This window comes from Salvelinus fontinalis, chromosome 41, assembly GCF_029448725.1.
Source record: "Salvelinus fontinalis isolate EN_2023a chromosome 41, ASM2944872v1, whole genome shotgun sequence".
In the NCBI taxonomy this organism is placed as follows: domain Eukaryota; kingdom Metazoa; phylum Chordata; class Actinopteri; order Salmoniformes; family Salmonidae; genus Salvelinus; species Salvelinus fontinalis.
Genome location: NC_074705.1, coordinates 10961534 through 10978701, shown reverse-complemented (window position 1 = coordinate 10978701; position 17168 = coordinate 10961534). Strand labels below are relative to the sequence as shown.

Genomic DNA, 17168 nt, shown 5'->3' with positions numbered 1-17168 from the left:
ACCCAAGATCACTCCCCTCTCTCTCCTTCCTTCTCTCTTCTTCCCCATCCCCCTGTCCATCCAGCCAACCAGCCCAAACACTAAGGGGCTCTGGTGCATGCCCTCCCTGCTCTCTCTTCCCCTACAGCCGAGGTCACCACCTCCGAAGATCGTGTGTAATCTCCCATGCATGCCAGCAGGCAAATCCTCTAGCCTTTAAGCTCAACAGCGCAGTGAGCTAATGAACACTCTTAATGATTCCAATATCATATGCAGAGCTTTCAATGTTTAGTCAATCGTGGGGGAAATGTGTGGGAAAAATGTGCCGCCCCTTGCAATTTGACTTGAGTGCTGCTGCGTGATTACAGCTCGAGAGGAAGGCAGACCTTTCCTCGACTCTTGGTGAATTGGAGCCTTTTGAAGTAGCAGTTGCGACCTCCGAATGGCCGCACAATAACAAAAGATGAAGACGTCGTAACAAACACGTAAATGTGAGGCAGGAACGCAAAGAAGTGTGTGGCGCTGGATATCAGTTTCATCGAAAATACATAATAATTTTGACTGTATGTTCCCATGTCTCCATAATCACTGTCAATGGTCAATGAATGCATACTCTATGTTGTCCCATTTTCACCAATGCATATACTGCCAGGGACCTGTGTCTTTTAGGGAAATTGATACATACCGTTAAAGGAAAATACCACCCAAAAACGATCTTCTGGTATTTCTTTCATTAGTCCGCTAGAAGCTGGGTAGACAGTGCTGGCTGAGTTTCTCACTGGAGATCCAAGTACGTAACTTGAATTTCCGTGCCAAGCTCCCATTGACATCAATGCATGATTTACACAAACGTCTGAGCTACACACGCACTTCTCCAGTTAGGATTTGGCGCTGAATCAGGAAACCTTTAAAACATAATTTGTTATGTTTTTTTTTATACTATTATAGCACACGTTAAGAATGTCTCCTTTTTCTCTTGTGGGCCTGTCAATGCCTCAAAGTAAGTATGATGTAGTCGAATGTGTGGATATCATACGCAAAAGCACCTGCGTCCAAATTCTTAAAGACTAATGACAGAACAATCAAAACGATAACGAGCATAATCGAGAAATCTCACTTGTTCACAACACAAACACATTCACACGGAGGGCCGCACATCTCTCTTCCATCTCCCCTCAACTGCTGCTTCTAATCTACACAGCTAGAAGCTCCTGAGGTAAGGCATCGTTATAGTAGGATTTACATATATTTATTGACTGGAGGGAGGAAACTCTGAAGTCCTAATAGTCCCACATTTAGACTGCTTACGTAGGTTCCCTGACACATAGGTTGAGTGATTTTGCTTCATACCCAAGCGTTTGTTACTCGAGGTATGCAGGCCACAATGGCACCGCTGTTCTGTGTTTACAACAGAGGATGTACTCCATTAGTTTTCAATTGTCCTTTGATGTCAAAGCTACCAGGGGTGTCAAACATGTGACCCGAGGCAAAACATGAGGTTCTGGTTAGGTTAAAAAGGAGCGATCTCGAATGAAATTACCTTTGTCCAACTTAGTTAATTATAGTGCTGTGAGTTATAGACTATGCTCAAATCAGAGGTGGCAATGACAGTATAGCTGAGGTATGTTATAAGTATGGCCTTCCAATGTGTGTCAATAACTCTAGGAACTCTAACTGCAAAAGTTAGCTTCAGTAGTCAGCAGCTTCTGGTCTCTTTCCCTCTCTCAGCTTCTTTGTCTGTCTAGGAGGCAGTTGAGCCAGCCTGAGACAGCGTGTTCGCTAACTAGCCCACTGGGCATTGGTTTCCCATAGAACCCTCCGAGAGAACACTCTGCCATACCCACGGCATGAGAGCATATCACTACATTAACCATTCCCCAAGAAATAATGTGTCACTCAATCCTCCTCCTCAGTCGGGACATCTGGAAATAAATAGAGAATCAATCAGGAGCAATCAAGCTGAACGACCATGTTGAAACACATGATCCACTAGTTGGTTTCGGATGAACTTTGGTTCCTAAGGTGGTTTTCTTAGAACCAAGAACTGGAGAAAAACAACAACACAGTATTTCACAACGTTCCACCATCAAGACTGGAGGTTTTCTGTGGTGTCAGAAAAGTGAAATGTTTTATTTCCCTCTCTCCTCTCCTCTCTGTTCCCTTTCCTCTCTTCCTTCCTTCTCTCCTCTTCGTTCCCTTTCCTCTCTTCCTTCCCTGTCTCCGCTCTCTTTTCAGCAAACCAGTGTTTGTTCGCCGGATAACAAACACACCGGGGACCTCCAGACGCACTACACTCGCTGTGACACTTCACACTTCCTGCGAACCAATCGCAACATCCCTCTAGCATGGAGGGACGAAATCTGTGGCCCTTGTGGCCTGTTAATGTGATGTCACGGCAGCTCTGGCTCTTACGAGAGCTTCTTTAGCAAAACGGCTTTAACAGCGCTTAAACAACGCTCGAACTAGCCCACTGTGAACGAGCCCCAAGCCACACTGCATTCCATCCGCTACCTAGTCTCACTTTGACAGGCGCTGTTAAAAAAAAAAAACAGGGATTACAACACTGCTTGGTTCCACTGGGCTGGTTTAAAGCTTTGGTGACAGGGGGAAGGCCGAGCACCAGGCAATGCCCCTTTACGAGACACATGGCACCGTTTACACTCGCTACGCGCTAAGACTCTAAGAAGCCATCAGACGTTGATGAGAATGTGATTGATGGTTACAGAGTGTTATGGCTGTGCTGACTTAAGCAGGCTGAAAATGAAAGCGATTCATAACCAGAACGGTTACGCAGGGCCTGTAAAGGCGTTTCTCAGATGTCCTGATGGAGAGGTTAGTACAGTACATTTGTCCTGTCCTGTAATTCTTCCTGTCAAATTTTGACGGGAGATTATTCAGTCAACATACATAAGGGTTTCTTTAAACTATGGGTCGGTACACTATTTCTTCTTAATTTGGGTTGTTGGAGGAGGATTTGTGTCACGGGAGGACGGTCATCTACTGATTTGGGTCTCATGATGAAAACGTTGAAGAATCCCTGAACTATATAATGGAAGAAGTTGAAAACCCCCACAGATACTTCACACTGGGCACACACTGGTTAAATCAATGCTGTGCCCAAGTCATTTCAATGAAATGACGTTGAACCAATGTGGAATAGACGTTGAATTGACGGCTGTGCTCAGTGGGTTGCTGTTGATGCATCACCACTTTGTCATGAACTGTGTCATGAATGCCTATGTATAGCTAGTGTTTGTCTTTGAACCCTGCCAACTGTACACTCAGTAGGTGATATGACCAATGGGAAAGGAATTCTTACAGAACTTTCTCTTGGACAAAGAGAACTCCATGGCTGAATCAGATTGCTGGTATGTCGGTATGACTTGGATGATATCTGACCGTGGCACAAGAGGTCACCATTACTTGATGGTTCAACAAGTTGAACACTTTCTTCCACCTCAGAGAAAAACCTTTAAAAGTTTTTTGTTTTTTTGTTTGTCTCTGTGTGTGTGTGTGTGTGTGTGTGTGTGTGTGTGTGTGTGTGTGTGTGTGTGTGTGTGTGTGTGTGTGTGTGTGTGTGTGTGTGTGTGTGTGTGTGTGTGTGTGTGTGTGTGTGTGTGTGTGTGTGTGTGTGTGTGTGTGTGTATGCATCTGTGTGCGTGTGCATCCATACAGGTCTGTGTGTGGCATGTATGTTGAATTTTGTCCTTATCTCTACCGCAATTGAGTTGTTTTGTGCACAATAACACTACCACAGTTTGATTTACCAGTTGGATTTGATTTAACAACGACTCACAATGTCACAAGCTGCCACAGTCAGCCATTGCTGCTAATTTGTGTGTGCGTGTGCGTGTGTGCGAGCAAGAGAGTCCTTGGCTTTTAAACAACTTTGACACAGAAAAGCCGCCTGGCAACAGTGCCCAGCTTTCCAGAACCAGGGCACTGTACATCAGTTAGGTCGGTTAGGTCACAGGGTGGGAGGCTGGTGCTTTATTGATTTTCCTGGCAGACTATTGAGCCGAGTTGCCCGGCTCAACCTCCTCCCTCCAGCATCGCAACCTTCAGCTGACCTCTTCACAGTTCAGCGTTGTGGACAACTTTCCCTTTTAGACGAGTGTTTCTATGGGCATTTGAACTGTGGGGTGTAGTCACTGTTGACAATTTTTGGGGTGAATTAATAAATCATCAATCCATTTGGGCACACCCTTTATAAAAATACAATTTAGTCAGATATTTTTGAGTCTTAATCACACCATGTATCTGTATACTTTACTGAGCTAGTTTTCTGTTAAGATTTCACCTTCGTTTGGGACTTCTTTACCGCAGTTAAAATAGATTCCTCTTGGAAAGCAGGAGGTCTGGCCATTAATCCAGCTATCTGCTGGCTGTCACCAGAACCACCCAGCCTTTTATACTCTGTAGGACTTGGCAAGGGAAGAGATAAAGTGCTGGACCTGAACAGTCTTCACTGAATGTTTTCTTAGACAAGGACCCTCCAAGTTAAACTGGGCTCTATCCTCCTCAGGGTCTAAGAGAGAGGGGTGGGGAGCAGCCTTTTCGGCCTTTTCAAAGAAAAAGAAGGAAAACACTAAAGTTTTGTTCTCTCTCTCTCATTTCGTTCTGACATCACAGGAACCCTGTGAAGAAAAATGGGAAGTGCTTTGTCATTTTTACGTTGAGTCTGGAAGGGGGCTCATTGGGAATACACAGCTAGCTCTAGACATGGGATATATACTAACGAGGAGGCCTTGGTTGATGTGACGTTACTGGCAAAAGGGAACGAAAGGTCCATCATGGCATCACCTATAGAACAGTGCTTGGACTTAGCCACTGACGTCTCCTTCCTCTTGGACTCAAAACATGGAATAAGTGACAAACAACTTTTACTTCCTAAAGGAACTTGCTCGCCCAGTCGATTGAGAGATTCGCTCAGTCTAACCACATGAGGCTGTCAGACACAAGATAAATGTCCACATGCTGGAGATAAGAGATAAGAGAGACTGAAGGCAGAGGAGACAGCCCTCAAGCCCCACATAACTTCTGACGGATGGTTGTTTGGTGTCCCGCTTATTCCGTTGGTGTTTCCTCTGTGCCATGCACCTCTGACCCTGCCTGTTGGAATCCTCTGATGGAGAGAGGAGCTATCAGCTCACAGTCACAAGACACGACCAGCAAACATGCCAGGAGAGTGGGGGAGACAAGCACGTTCTGCTTTTTTTCAGCCACATACAATGTTTACCACAACCAGTTGAAAGTGAAGGATGCAGTAATTCAGCAGTAATGATGAGGAATGTCATCCTGAGCTTTGATGTGGTAAATATAATATATTGAGTGGAATTTCAGTGTAGTTGAAAATTCACTAATCAGTGATGCTTAACCTCGTTCGGCCTCAGTGTATGATGATGATGTCACACACTGGACTGTGTGTGTGTGTGTGTGTGTGTGTGTGTGTGTGTGTGTGTGTGTGTGTGTGTGTGTGTGTGTGTGTGTGTGTGTGTGTGTGTGTGTGTGTGTGTGTGTGTGTGTGTGTGTGTGTGTGTGTGTGTGTGTGTGTGTGTGTGTGTGTGCGGCGTGCGTGCTGTATGCGTAGACACACTTGTTGGCCTGACATTCCTCACCTCAGCATGGTAACAAGCGTATCTACTCTTAAAGGGAAAATCCACTCAAAAACTATATTTTTTGAATTTTTTTCATTAGTCCACTGTTGATACAGTCCCGAAATGTTTTGCATGTCAGCTGTCACATTTTCAAGATACTGGACTTTCAAGAAGCAAAGTGTCACCGGCCACATCAGCATGAGCTAAGAGGTCACACACTAGGCTTGAATTAACCATGGCCACCCATACACAGACCTGTGAATGCCACAACACACAGACACACACATTCACTCACACGAGCACTCAAGCATAGACACCCGTTTACACATAAAATCAGCACAAGCCCTCTTAGGCCTGTAACCTTCTGTGAATAAGTAGTCTGCAGATTTCTCCTTATATGGTAGAATATGTGCTCTTCATCATCTAGATTGGCAGTGCTTCTGTTTCCAGGAATAGAAATTGAACGTAGAACCATTACACTCACTTTACAGTCTAAAATAAAGTGCTAAGTTCGTTCGTTCTTTGCAACTATAACTCTTCTGAGCATTCAAGTGTCCATGTGAAATCAAGTGGGAATGTCCTTTCTATCCATTCAATTGTAAGTGTTTTGGGCGCTGCAGGAAAGTGGCTCCATGTAAGCAAAGAACATGAATTTGTCAAGGAGTTCCAGGTTTTTGATCAGGGAAAAATATATAAAAAGCTTTTTATATCTACATCATCAAGAGGAATTTACAGGGAAGCAGGGAATCTTGCAGAGTTCATTTGGACACTATTTCCATCGGAAGCATATCCCACTATTTTTCCATACATCATCTAAGTTTTTGAGTGTAGCTGCATAAGCTTTTTCTTTGAATGTTCCTCTCCCCTGGCTGGTTGAGTTAGCCTAGCCACACTCCCCCGATCCTGAACATTTCCTTGACTGCAGTCCAGTGAGCTCCATGACCTTTGACCTTACACAGAGAGACATATCAGAAAAGTTAATCAGATGACAGAGATGTGCTGACACCTGTCTCCCCTTTTGACCCTGTGACCTCTAAAACCACAGGATTTTCCAGTCCCAGGCTAAATGGGCACTGGAACAAAATAACTGCATCCGATTTTAACGTCGAACATTTGACCCCCATTGGGCTGTTACGGCGGTTTTAATCCTACAATACTACTTAAATCATGAGATAAATAAAATAAGAAATCGGTCTGACCTCTTAAAATGTTTTTTGAAAATGATATTAAACAGTACAGCTTTTTCCTTGTATTTATATGTGAGGTTCTGGTCAGATTACAGAACCGTAAGTAGAGATCCAACACACTGAATCTGTTTCCTCAGAGTCCAATACAACGTGTTATACTGTATCATTAGTTTGACCATGCTGGCTGAAATCACTGAAATTGCCGGTAACAGGAAAAAAGTAAAGCCTTGATAGAAATAGATATGTTAGAACTAGAACAGCTCTAACTCAATCAGAATCAATAGAAATCTACTCAAACACTGCTGGAACTGGGCAACATCCTGGATGCCATAGGATCCGACTGTGTTTAATCATGGAGTCAGGTGCCCTGAAACAGCCTTCTTTGTGTGGTCGATCACCCGAGTCCTATTTGCAGAGGGAGTGGTTGTGGTTGGGGCAAAGCAAACAGCCTTCAGGAAACCACAAGGACAAGGTGAGCGGAAAACAGGTAAAGGGGTCAGACCCCGTTACGAAACATCTACTTAGTACTAGAACAATGAGAGGAATTTGGAGCCTGTCTGGGCAGGTACTTGGCCCTCAGACTAACGAGGCTCTCTGAGTGTCTCCAGGATAGGGAAAAGGGTGGATGCAGGTTCCTTTTTGGCCAGTGATGCCTCGGTTAGGGGGAGAGGCAGGAGGGCGAGAGAGAGGCCCAGCCACTGTGATACAGAAGTATTTAGAAGGTCAGCTGAAAACACCAGCACGTTTATAATCAGTCATTAAATTAATCAACAATTAAACAATCTGATCTGTAGTCAACGTGTCTGACTTTCTGTCTGCTTCCTCTCTCTGAGTCAGTCAGATGCACACAGTAGACAATAGGTCTGTTGCTACATCACATAATGTACCAAATCTGTACCCATTTCCTGCAGTCATATGACCAAAGCACCCTCTAGTGGCCTCATGGGTGGAATGTTATTCATATTTTTCATAATTTCCTAATTAATAACCATTTCAAAAAACGTTTATGTTTCTATGTCAAACAATGGTGTTATGGCCTCCCGTGTGACGCAGTGGTCTACTGCATCACAGCGCTAGCTTATCGCGCACCAGCGACTCCTGTGGCGGGCCGGGCGCAGTGCACGCTAACCAAGGGAGCCAGGTGCACGGTGTTTCCTCCGACACATTGGTGCAGCTGGCTTCCGGGTTGGAGGCGCGCTGTGTTAAGAAGCAGTGCGGCTTGGTTGGGTTGTGTTTCGGAGGACGCATGGCTTTCGACCTTCGTCTCTCCCGAGCCCATACGGGAGTTGTAGCGATGAGAGAAGATAGTAATTACTAGCAATTGGATACCATGACAATTGGGGTAAAAAAAAATAAAAAAATTAAACAAAAAAACAATGGTGTTATATTTCAGTCTTCCGTGATGTATATAACATGTAATATTGGGATGCAAACTCAAAATTGAATATATTTCAACTCTATATCTGACATGGTACAGGGGTCTTGTTTTTTTTAAGCCCATAACCACGTGTGTGAGGTGTATACTTTTGTTATAAAATAGATCTATTTAAGACTACCAAGAAACACTCTGTGTAACCCTGAGTTTTTCCACTGCAGTAAAAGGTTAAAGGACACAATGGAGAGCCAGGGGAGAGTAAAGATGCAGCTTTCAGACAACAGTGATACAGGCCGGAGTAGCAGGAACCAGCCTCAGCAGAGTGAGTGGCAGTTGAGGTTGACGTCACTTCCTCTAACCATGCAACAAGCACGTGCCATCCTGTATAATGCCCTGACACTAAAACCAGCCACCAGATGACATCAACACATCACCATTTTAGTCAAGGAGGAAGCAGGCAGCAGATGTTTGGCCAAATGAGGAAGAGACAATCCATCATGGATCCTCAAACTCCAACAAGACAAAAGCATTGGAGGAAAGAATCCGAACACATTAGATAACAACCATGTAATAACACCCGTCTGGGAATGGTCCGGAACAAGGGGGCGACCTTGTTCCAGACCTAGTAGAGCCAAACAGAACCTAGCAGAGCCTATCAAAACCTAGCAGAGCCTAGCAGAGCCAAGCAGAACCTAGCAGAGCCTAGTAGAGCCAAGCAGAACCTAGCAGAGCCTATCAAAACCTAGCAGAACCTAGCAGAGCCAAGCAGAACCTAGCAGAGCCTATCAAAACCTAGCAGAACCTAGCAGAGCCTATCAAAACCTAGCAGAACCTAGCAGAGCCTATCAAAACCTAGCAGAGCCTAGCAGAGCCTAGCAAAACCTAGCAGAACCTAGCAGAGCCAAGCAGAACCTAGCAGAGCCTAGTAGAGCCAAGCAGAACCTAGCAGAACCTAGCAGAGCCAAGCAGAACCTAGCAGAGCCTATCAAAACCTAGCAGAACCTAGCAGAGCCAAGCAGAACCTAGCAGAGCCTATCAAAACCTAGCAGAGCCTAGCAGAGCCTATCAAAACCTAGCAGAACCTAGCAGAGCCAAGCAGAACCTAGCAGAGCCTAGTAGAGCCAAGCAGAACCTAGCAGAGCCTATCAAAACCTAGCAGAACCTAGCAGAGCCTATCAAAACCTAGCAGAACCTAGCCGAGCCAAGCAGAACCTAGCAGAGCCTATCAAAACCTAGCAGAGCCTAGTAGAGCCAAGCAGAACCTAGCAGAGCCTATCAAAACCTAGCAGAGCCTAGTAGAGCCAAGCAAAACCTAGCAGAGCCTATCAAAACCTAGCAGAGCCTAGCAGAGCCTATCAAAACCTAGCAGAGCCTAGCCGAGCCTATCAAAACCTAGCAGAGCCTAGCAGAGCCTATCAAAACCTAGCAGAACCTAGCAGAGCCAAGCAGAACCTAGCAGAGCCTATCAAAACCTAGCAGAACCTAGCAGAGCCAAGCAGAACCTAGCAGAGCCTAGCAGAGCCTATCAAAACCTAGCAGAGCCTAGTAGAGCCAAGCAAAACCTAGCAGAGCCTAGTAGAGCCAAGCAGAACCTAACAGAGCCTATCAAAACCTAGCAGAGCCTAGTAGAGCCAAGCAAAACCTAGCAGAGCCTAGTAGAGCCAAGCAAAACCTAGCAGAGCATATCAAAACCTAGCAGAGCCTATCAGAGCCTAACAGAGCCTATCAGAGCCTAGCAGAGCAGAGCCACATGGCTGCCTACAAGACAGGTTCAAAGTTTGTGCTTTGGCAACTGGCATGGTGCTGCTCTCTCTCCTCTTCAAATCCTCAATGTCTCCAAACAGTATAACACTGGAATCTGGAACATTTATACACAGTGGACAAAATTACAGAATATGGAATTTGTTTATTGGAAGGCTGATGGGGAAAGCTTATGCGGACCTAATCCTCCTTTCACGCTTTGTCTCCAACTTTGGGATCCTTCGGCAGTGATATTACCCGGCAGCGATATGCCAGAGAGTTCACTACTAACAGCCAATCATAAACCACTCCTACACACTCTCGAGGCAGCAGCACTCAAGTTGCTGTGTCTAAGGCTAGGTGGAGTCTGCTTAAATAGTTACAATGAAAACCAAGGCACTCTGCAATATGATATGTGCCATGTGTTGCTTACACTCCACATGACATTTATAACTCCAGAGACAGTGGAAGTTGAACGACCAGTTCATTGCGGGAGAGAGATGCGAACGTGTTGTTTATCTAAGTAAACTGTGTGTGAGTGATACCACAACTTAGAAGCTACACACTTGCATGGGCTTTTCATACACACTACATTTCATACCCCTCAAGAAACAATGTCAGTTGGGAGACCACAGTGTTGGCCAGCGAAGCCAAAGAAATCTGTATTGTTTTTCAATCTTTGGTTGCGCTTTTATGAGTCTTCACCTCAAAAACATAGCTCATAAAGTGAAGTCGACCCACCGAACAGCCTCAGTGGGCAGTAGATTACTCACACATGGAGAGAAATTACCCCACGTCGTTTCCAAGGGGAAAGACAGCAACCCGCAACGCTGATCTAACCACCCATGAGGATTTACAAGCAGAAGAGTTCTTTGTCACTCCACGATTTGGTTAAGACTCCACTACGTAAACAAAAGACACCACTCACAATTGCTAAAGAGGCTATAGTTGCATTAGTTCAGGTATTATCTGTGATCACCGACAGCATAGATTTGATTTGTCCTTATCTACCACCGCTGTGGTGCCTGATGGAGTCAACCACTTAACCACATCAAAACACAAATGTGGCAACATGGGGTCATTGGGACACAGAGCTCCTATAATGTTTTATGTAACCCCCTATCTTTTAAATCCCAGAAACGTGTAAATTAACCTGTTTCTGAAGGGTTATCTAATTACGTGTTACATTGGAATGAGCCCTAATGCATGCTGGGATTAAGCAAACATGCAACCCATTCTGACAGGTGTAAGGCGTGTGCGTGTGTGCGTGTGTGTGTGTGTGTGTGTGTGTGTGTGTGTGTGTGTGTGTGTGTGTGTGTGTGTGTGTGTGTGTGTGTGTGTCTCTCTATCCTCTACTCTGCCTCTCTGAACCTTGCATCATTAGACCATCATCCACCACCATCTCTCTCTCTCTCTCTCTCTAATAAGAAGCAATATAGAATGTGAAGTTAGCACAAGAGGGAAGACTGTGGGCTGATGGTACAACATTTTCAGTTCATGAAATACTGGAAAACACTGAGGTTCCAAAAGCACAGGGCATTATAGGCTACACAAAACCTGTTGCTTTCTATGCTCGGAGCTCTATGTGAAGCCTGAGTGCACTCACTGCACTGGAACCCTGAGCTGACAGTGAGAAAAAGAAGACTTATGGCTTTGCTTGTACTGTTCTTTCTTCATCTCTGTGGTAACATCCACTCAGCCAGCCACATAACTCTCCAGAGTCATGAGGCAGCCTACCACTGACCTTAGCTGCCTCTGGCTCTCTCCTCTCCTGTTTTGACATCGGGAAGGACACTGGATGGCCTATTGTGTGTGAAACTAACAGATTTTAGTTGCATGGTTCGATGGTAATTACATTTGAATAGCAGCGGAAATGAGGTGAGGCTAAAACACTACTGCCTGGAGGAAGAAGAAAAACAAGTGTGCATAGCACATAGCCTGGATTCATATCGATGCTGCACAATGTGTCAGTCATTTCTTTTCAGGAAACAATATCCTCCCATCTCTGTCCTCTAACATAAACAAATACAGGAGGAAGCCTATGTCTCAGCTACCATACTTTTTAACCACAGGCTGTATAGAGAGAAGCATAGCGCAGAATACTTACAAGGTACGAATTGTGCCTCTCCAAGAATACGGAGTCGCCCATGATTCAGAACAAGTGTCCACATATAAAGTAGCCTATCTAAAAGTGAACGAGGAAAGAATATAAATGTTAATCGAATCCCTCCAAAAGTAACGGAACGAGTGTTATCCTTATATCCTCACCACTCGCTGTATCATCAATTTCGATTGAAGAAATAAGCTACAAAAAAAAACACTTGTAACAGGTTTATGCTGAATAGTCAAATCCCCGAATAGGATAACACTTGTACGGTTGGAGGTTATGCATGCCACGGAGGACAGCAGTGTCAGTGCGCAACAGCTCCCGCTCCATGCTGGCTACTCCGCTCTGTAGTGGACCTACTGCTGAAGTTAGCGAAGCTGCGCCGCCGTTCTGAACAGAGAGGAAACGAGTCAGGGAGAGGGGCGAAAGGCGGGGCACCTCAAGGGAGCACACGGAGAGCGAGTGGAGAAAGTGAAAGAGATGAACGACCAATGCAACAACCACATAAAGATATTCAGTGCATTTTTGATGCAGTGTTACAGTGCATTTCCTGCAATTCTACACAATTATCCATGGGGTAGTGAGACACTTTTGCTGTTTTAAAGCTCATTTCTTGCAGTTCTTTATATTGTTTCCTGTACTTATGCCATGTTCATGATATCTGTGTGAGAATGACTGGAGGTCAGGGCCCCTGTAACCTAATGTAGCTGGTGTAGAAGAAACGCCTGAGTGGGTCCCCACTTTCGGTTTTCAGGGGAAAACATATAGCTAGGTTGAAGATACCTTGTCCCTGAAAACCGATTGTATATTCAGTTGAGGATGGGGCCCTGAGCAGATGCCCTGCATGTCAGGTAAGGTAAACTGGTGATGATTAGGCCTACTATATACAAGGTCTATATAGCTGGCTAGACTACTTTACCTAGCAATAAAAAAAAACATGTGAAAAGCTAGCTGACGTGGGCTTATTGAGTGACTGACATAACAAGTGAAAAACTGCTGATGCACGACGGATTTTGAAATTGCACCCTGTGCATTCTACTTTTCCAACTCTCATCGGTGAGTTGAGACCCCGACTGAGTTCCCCAAAAACATTTACAAAACGCACACATAGGCGAATGAAAAGGTGCCTTTTCCAGTGCACCCGGGTCCATTTCATCTTCCCCTCTATCAGTGGAACAAGCTCTCGTTTCTCAAGCTGTTATAAGCTGTTTACTCAATCACCCTCCCGTTGTACAATTATTGTAGGCTGTATTATGCATGGTTGTCACAGCGGTGTGTAATTGGATTAAAAATAAACAGTTCACCCCATTGCTTCTACAGAAACTTACAAAGATTCAACAGCCTTTGGGGTACTGATGCAGGGAAATGACTGTAACCCAATGAATGTGTTGTGACTTCATCACAACGCAAAACCCCTTCTGTACATTGTTTGCGGTGGGGGGGGCTATAGATGAGACCCTCAGACTTCAAAGTTATGCACGATGGCTATGTGTCACACTACTGTTAAAAGGATATTAAAGAGAACTAGTGGCTAAAAATAAAAATAAATGAAAAAGCCTGTTAGGGCTTTAGGGGGGCATTGCTGAGTATGTGCAATGCTTTGTGTGAGACCAGAGTTGAGCAATCCTGGCTAAGGTTTTCCTGCAATTTCTACGAACACAAACATGAAATAAAGCGGTTTTGTAAGGTCACAGTGTACAGGGACTAATACTGGCCTCCTGTGAGGGGTTTACAATACATTTTCCAGACTCATATTCACTTGAGTTAATGCAAACCATTTCCCTTGCTCTCTATTGGCTAGCTGGCCAGGGGTTTATTGGGAAACTTTCTTCACTGTCCGTCTCTCATGTACAGAGCTCTTCTAGGGGACATTAATACTGTACCAGCCCGGGGGCATGGTTAAACCTCAGGGGACTCGATTGAAAATGACATGCAGCACATGATTAGGGTATGTAGGCTATACGCACATTCATACACACACACAAACAGACTGAATACCAGTGTAATCAGAACGAGACGTGTAAACATCTAAAGAATGTGTGAGGCACAGCAAAGTGAAATCTGCTGACTAAAAGGAAAGGAGGGGTTTTGCATTACACTACAGTATAGCTATATCAAAGGGCATGATCACGATCAACTGACGTCATCATTGTTACAATCTGAGTATGGATCCTGGGAAACGTGTTAGTTTGGCCAACCCTGCTTCCTGAAATAAACATAGATCATTAAAAAATGATTAGGTCATAGTACTATAGATGTATTTTTTCCAACTCATTGAGTTCACTCCACTGGGTAAGCATGAGTTCATATCTGAAGGAGACACTTTGTGATCCCCCTGGATAAGTCCTTTGTCTCCTAAAATGGCTGTTTGATAGTCCCAGTGTGACTGTAGCTGACACGCTGACATAGCAGCCTGTGCTGAAGAGGAGGGAGAAGGAGGAGAAGGAGAAGGAGGGGAGGAACGTGGCAGAACATCCCAAAACTCCAGATGTGTTGCGTCACACAACATGGAGCCGTTTGTCCCAACCGAGAAGCGTTCTCAGTGTTCAAACCCTGCCAGTGAGAGAGAGTTTAACTCCAGAAGGAAAGCTGATCAAAAAGAAAAGGTTAGCCGCAGTGGTTTATTAAGTGAAACAGAAGACATGTTTAAGCTCCTACACCTCTCTATTGAGAAAAGGTTGCCAGTTCAGATTCCAAACTGGCCACTGCTATGTTATGTTGAGCAATCCACTTCATTCTGCTTCCACACAGCTGTGTGAGTTAGTGAGTAGGATATACTTTGAATATGCCCAACACTATACCTTCCATCTTCATCTTGCTGTCGAACAAATGCCTCATAAACATGTCTGGCAAATGTCAACCTAACCAAGAGTCCATACTGAAGCCTCCAAACATATTACATACATATTATCCTGAGCTCTTCTTGCAATTTACTCACAGCTCGTCAAAGTATAGGCCTAATCCAACAAGTGAGAAATAGTTCAAAAGTGCAGCTCCCTCCCAGCTTGCTCCCTCACAACGTAAAGCTTTGAAAGTGTAAGGCTCCGAGATGGGACCATGATAGTCATCATATTCAATCTGACCTGAGTCATCTTGAAGCACATACATCTTGAGCCTTGGGGTTTTCTCTGTAACCTTTAACCTGCTACTTGTGCTAACGTTCAGCAGCAGGGCCATTTTTTGTTATTGTATTTAGCACTGTGCTTAATTTTTCCACTGTTGGTGCTTCATTTTTCCACTGTTGATTCTGGCATAGAATGATCCTATTGATGGTCGACATATTTCTTAGTCAAGTCATTAATATTTGTGGCAATGAGAGGAGAAAGGTTCAGATGGTAATAACAAAAAGACTAACAGTTGGACAGAATGTGGACTGTTACTACTCCCCAACACATGAAACATAAACACAAATTTCTAATAATATTACTAATTTCTTCTTCACATGCTCCATGATGCTTCACACCTCTGTTATTGCTGGTTGTGTGTACATTGGTTGTATGGACTATTGCTTTTTGTGACTCAACTATAGCACAACGTACAATGTATTGTCACACCCTGATCTGTTTCACCTGTCTTTGTGATTGTCTCCACCCCCCTCCAGGTGCCGCCCATCTTCGCCATTATCCCCTGTGTATTTATACCTGTGTTCTCTATTTGTCTGTTGCCAGTTCGTTTTCGTTCATTCAGACCTACCAGCATTTTCCCCCTTGCTCCTGTCCTGTCTATATTGCCTGTTTCTGACCTTTCTGCCTGACCTGACTCTGAGCCTGCCTGCCGTCCTGTACCTTTGCCCCACTACTCTGGATTACCGACCTCTGCCTGACCTGACCCTGAGCCTGCCTGCTGTCCTGTACCTTTGCCTGCCCGTGTTCGATTTAATAAACTTTTGTTACTTCGATATTGTCTGTACCTGGGTCTTACCTTCAAACCTGATTGTATATATAACCCTGACATGTTCTACTGTCTGCCATGTGTCTGTTTTTATAACTGGTATTTGGATTGTTGATTCCTGGGCCTGATTCCGTGTGAAGTGATTTACTACCTCAGTTATTTCTCCCAGACTATGCATCTGGAAAAATACTAAATAATGAAATGCACTCATCTGAGGCCATCCTAATACCTTCTGTCATCATAAACTCAGAGTGTGGAGCAAAATGCAAATGTTTACATCGCTCAGTGACTACGTGCCCGCTTTCTCCAGTCAAGTGACTACATGTCTCTGCACTGAAATCACTGAATCGTATGGAAAATCTCCCATAAAAGGATTTACGGCAATCCAATAAATGACAAAATATCCCATAAGTGGTCAAGACCTGTCTAATAAACATTCACAGAAATCGATGTTGTGACATCAAACTCGACATTAAATACTTGCACAAGTTTTGCTGTTGCCCTTTCTGTGATCGTTTGGTGGATTAGTTTTGTTTATGTGACTCTCTTTCCTCATCTAGATATCTCACATGATACAAGAAAGAGCTAATGAAACACTGCAATAGAAAAATAATAACATTTAACCCTGGACAAATTTACAGCACTTGTTTGTCCAGTTTTTTCTTTCGTTTGAGTTCACGCTCTCTTCTCTGTGAAACACCATCTTATGAGATAAGCACGAGAAGGGATCTGGGGAATACAAACGAGAGCGAAGAACAGAAGTGGGGAGAGGGAACGCTGAAGGTTGGGTACACACATAAACGACTTTACTGCGGGAGCGACACAAAGCGACCTGAAGTGATGACCTCAAAGCTGGGGAATGCAGTTTCAACTCTTTTCCAGAGAGGAAAATGTAAAAAAACAGCCGCTTATTACCACTGCGTCTATCGCTGACATCTTCAAGAACCTCGGATAACGTCACTGTACGAACATGAGTTCTTGCAGAGAAAGAGGGTTAGGGTTAAGACACCCTTCTTCGCATCCACCCCATCCCAAACACACAACACCCCCTGGTCTGGATTCAATCACCAGGCTTCAATCAGCAGGCAACAGGGACCACTTGCCCTGAATCCATTTCTATCCTGAGGGTGAACAGGACTTCTATACATATTGTTTACTCCAGTTGGCCAATCCAAGAGCTATTCAAGAGCTATGCTAAAGCTCAAATGGGCAGAATTTTTTTTTTTTAACTCAAAGTTAAAAGTAAAGTAGGAAGGAAGTAAAACACTAATCAAATCCAAGTGTTTCAGAAG

At 44.3% G+C, this 17168-nt stretch overlaps 1 protein-coding gene across 1 annotated transcript in view; it reads right to left on the bottom strand.

Moving 5' to 3' along the window:
* The window catches only part of LOC129840408 (rho GTPase-activating protein 6-like), a 45313-nt gene extending 32898 nt beyond the window's left edge, over window positions 1-12415 (bottom strand). The window contains exon 1 of the mRNA XM_055908255.1: window positions 11986-12415. Coding sequence (XP_055764230.1) covers window positions 11986-12027 — 42 coding nt within the window. The 5' untranslated portion in view covers window positions 12028-12415. The remainder of the gene's footprint in view (window positions 1-11985) is intronic.
* Between the last annotated feature and the right edge of the window lie 4753 nt (window positions 12416-17168).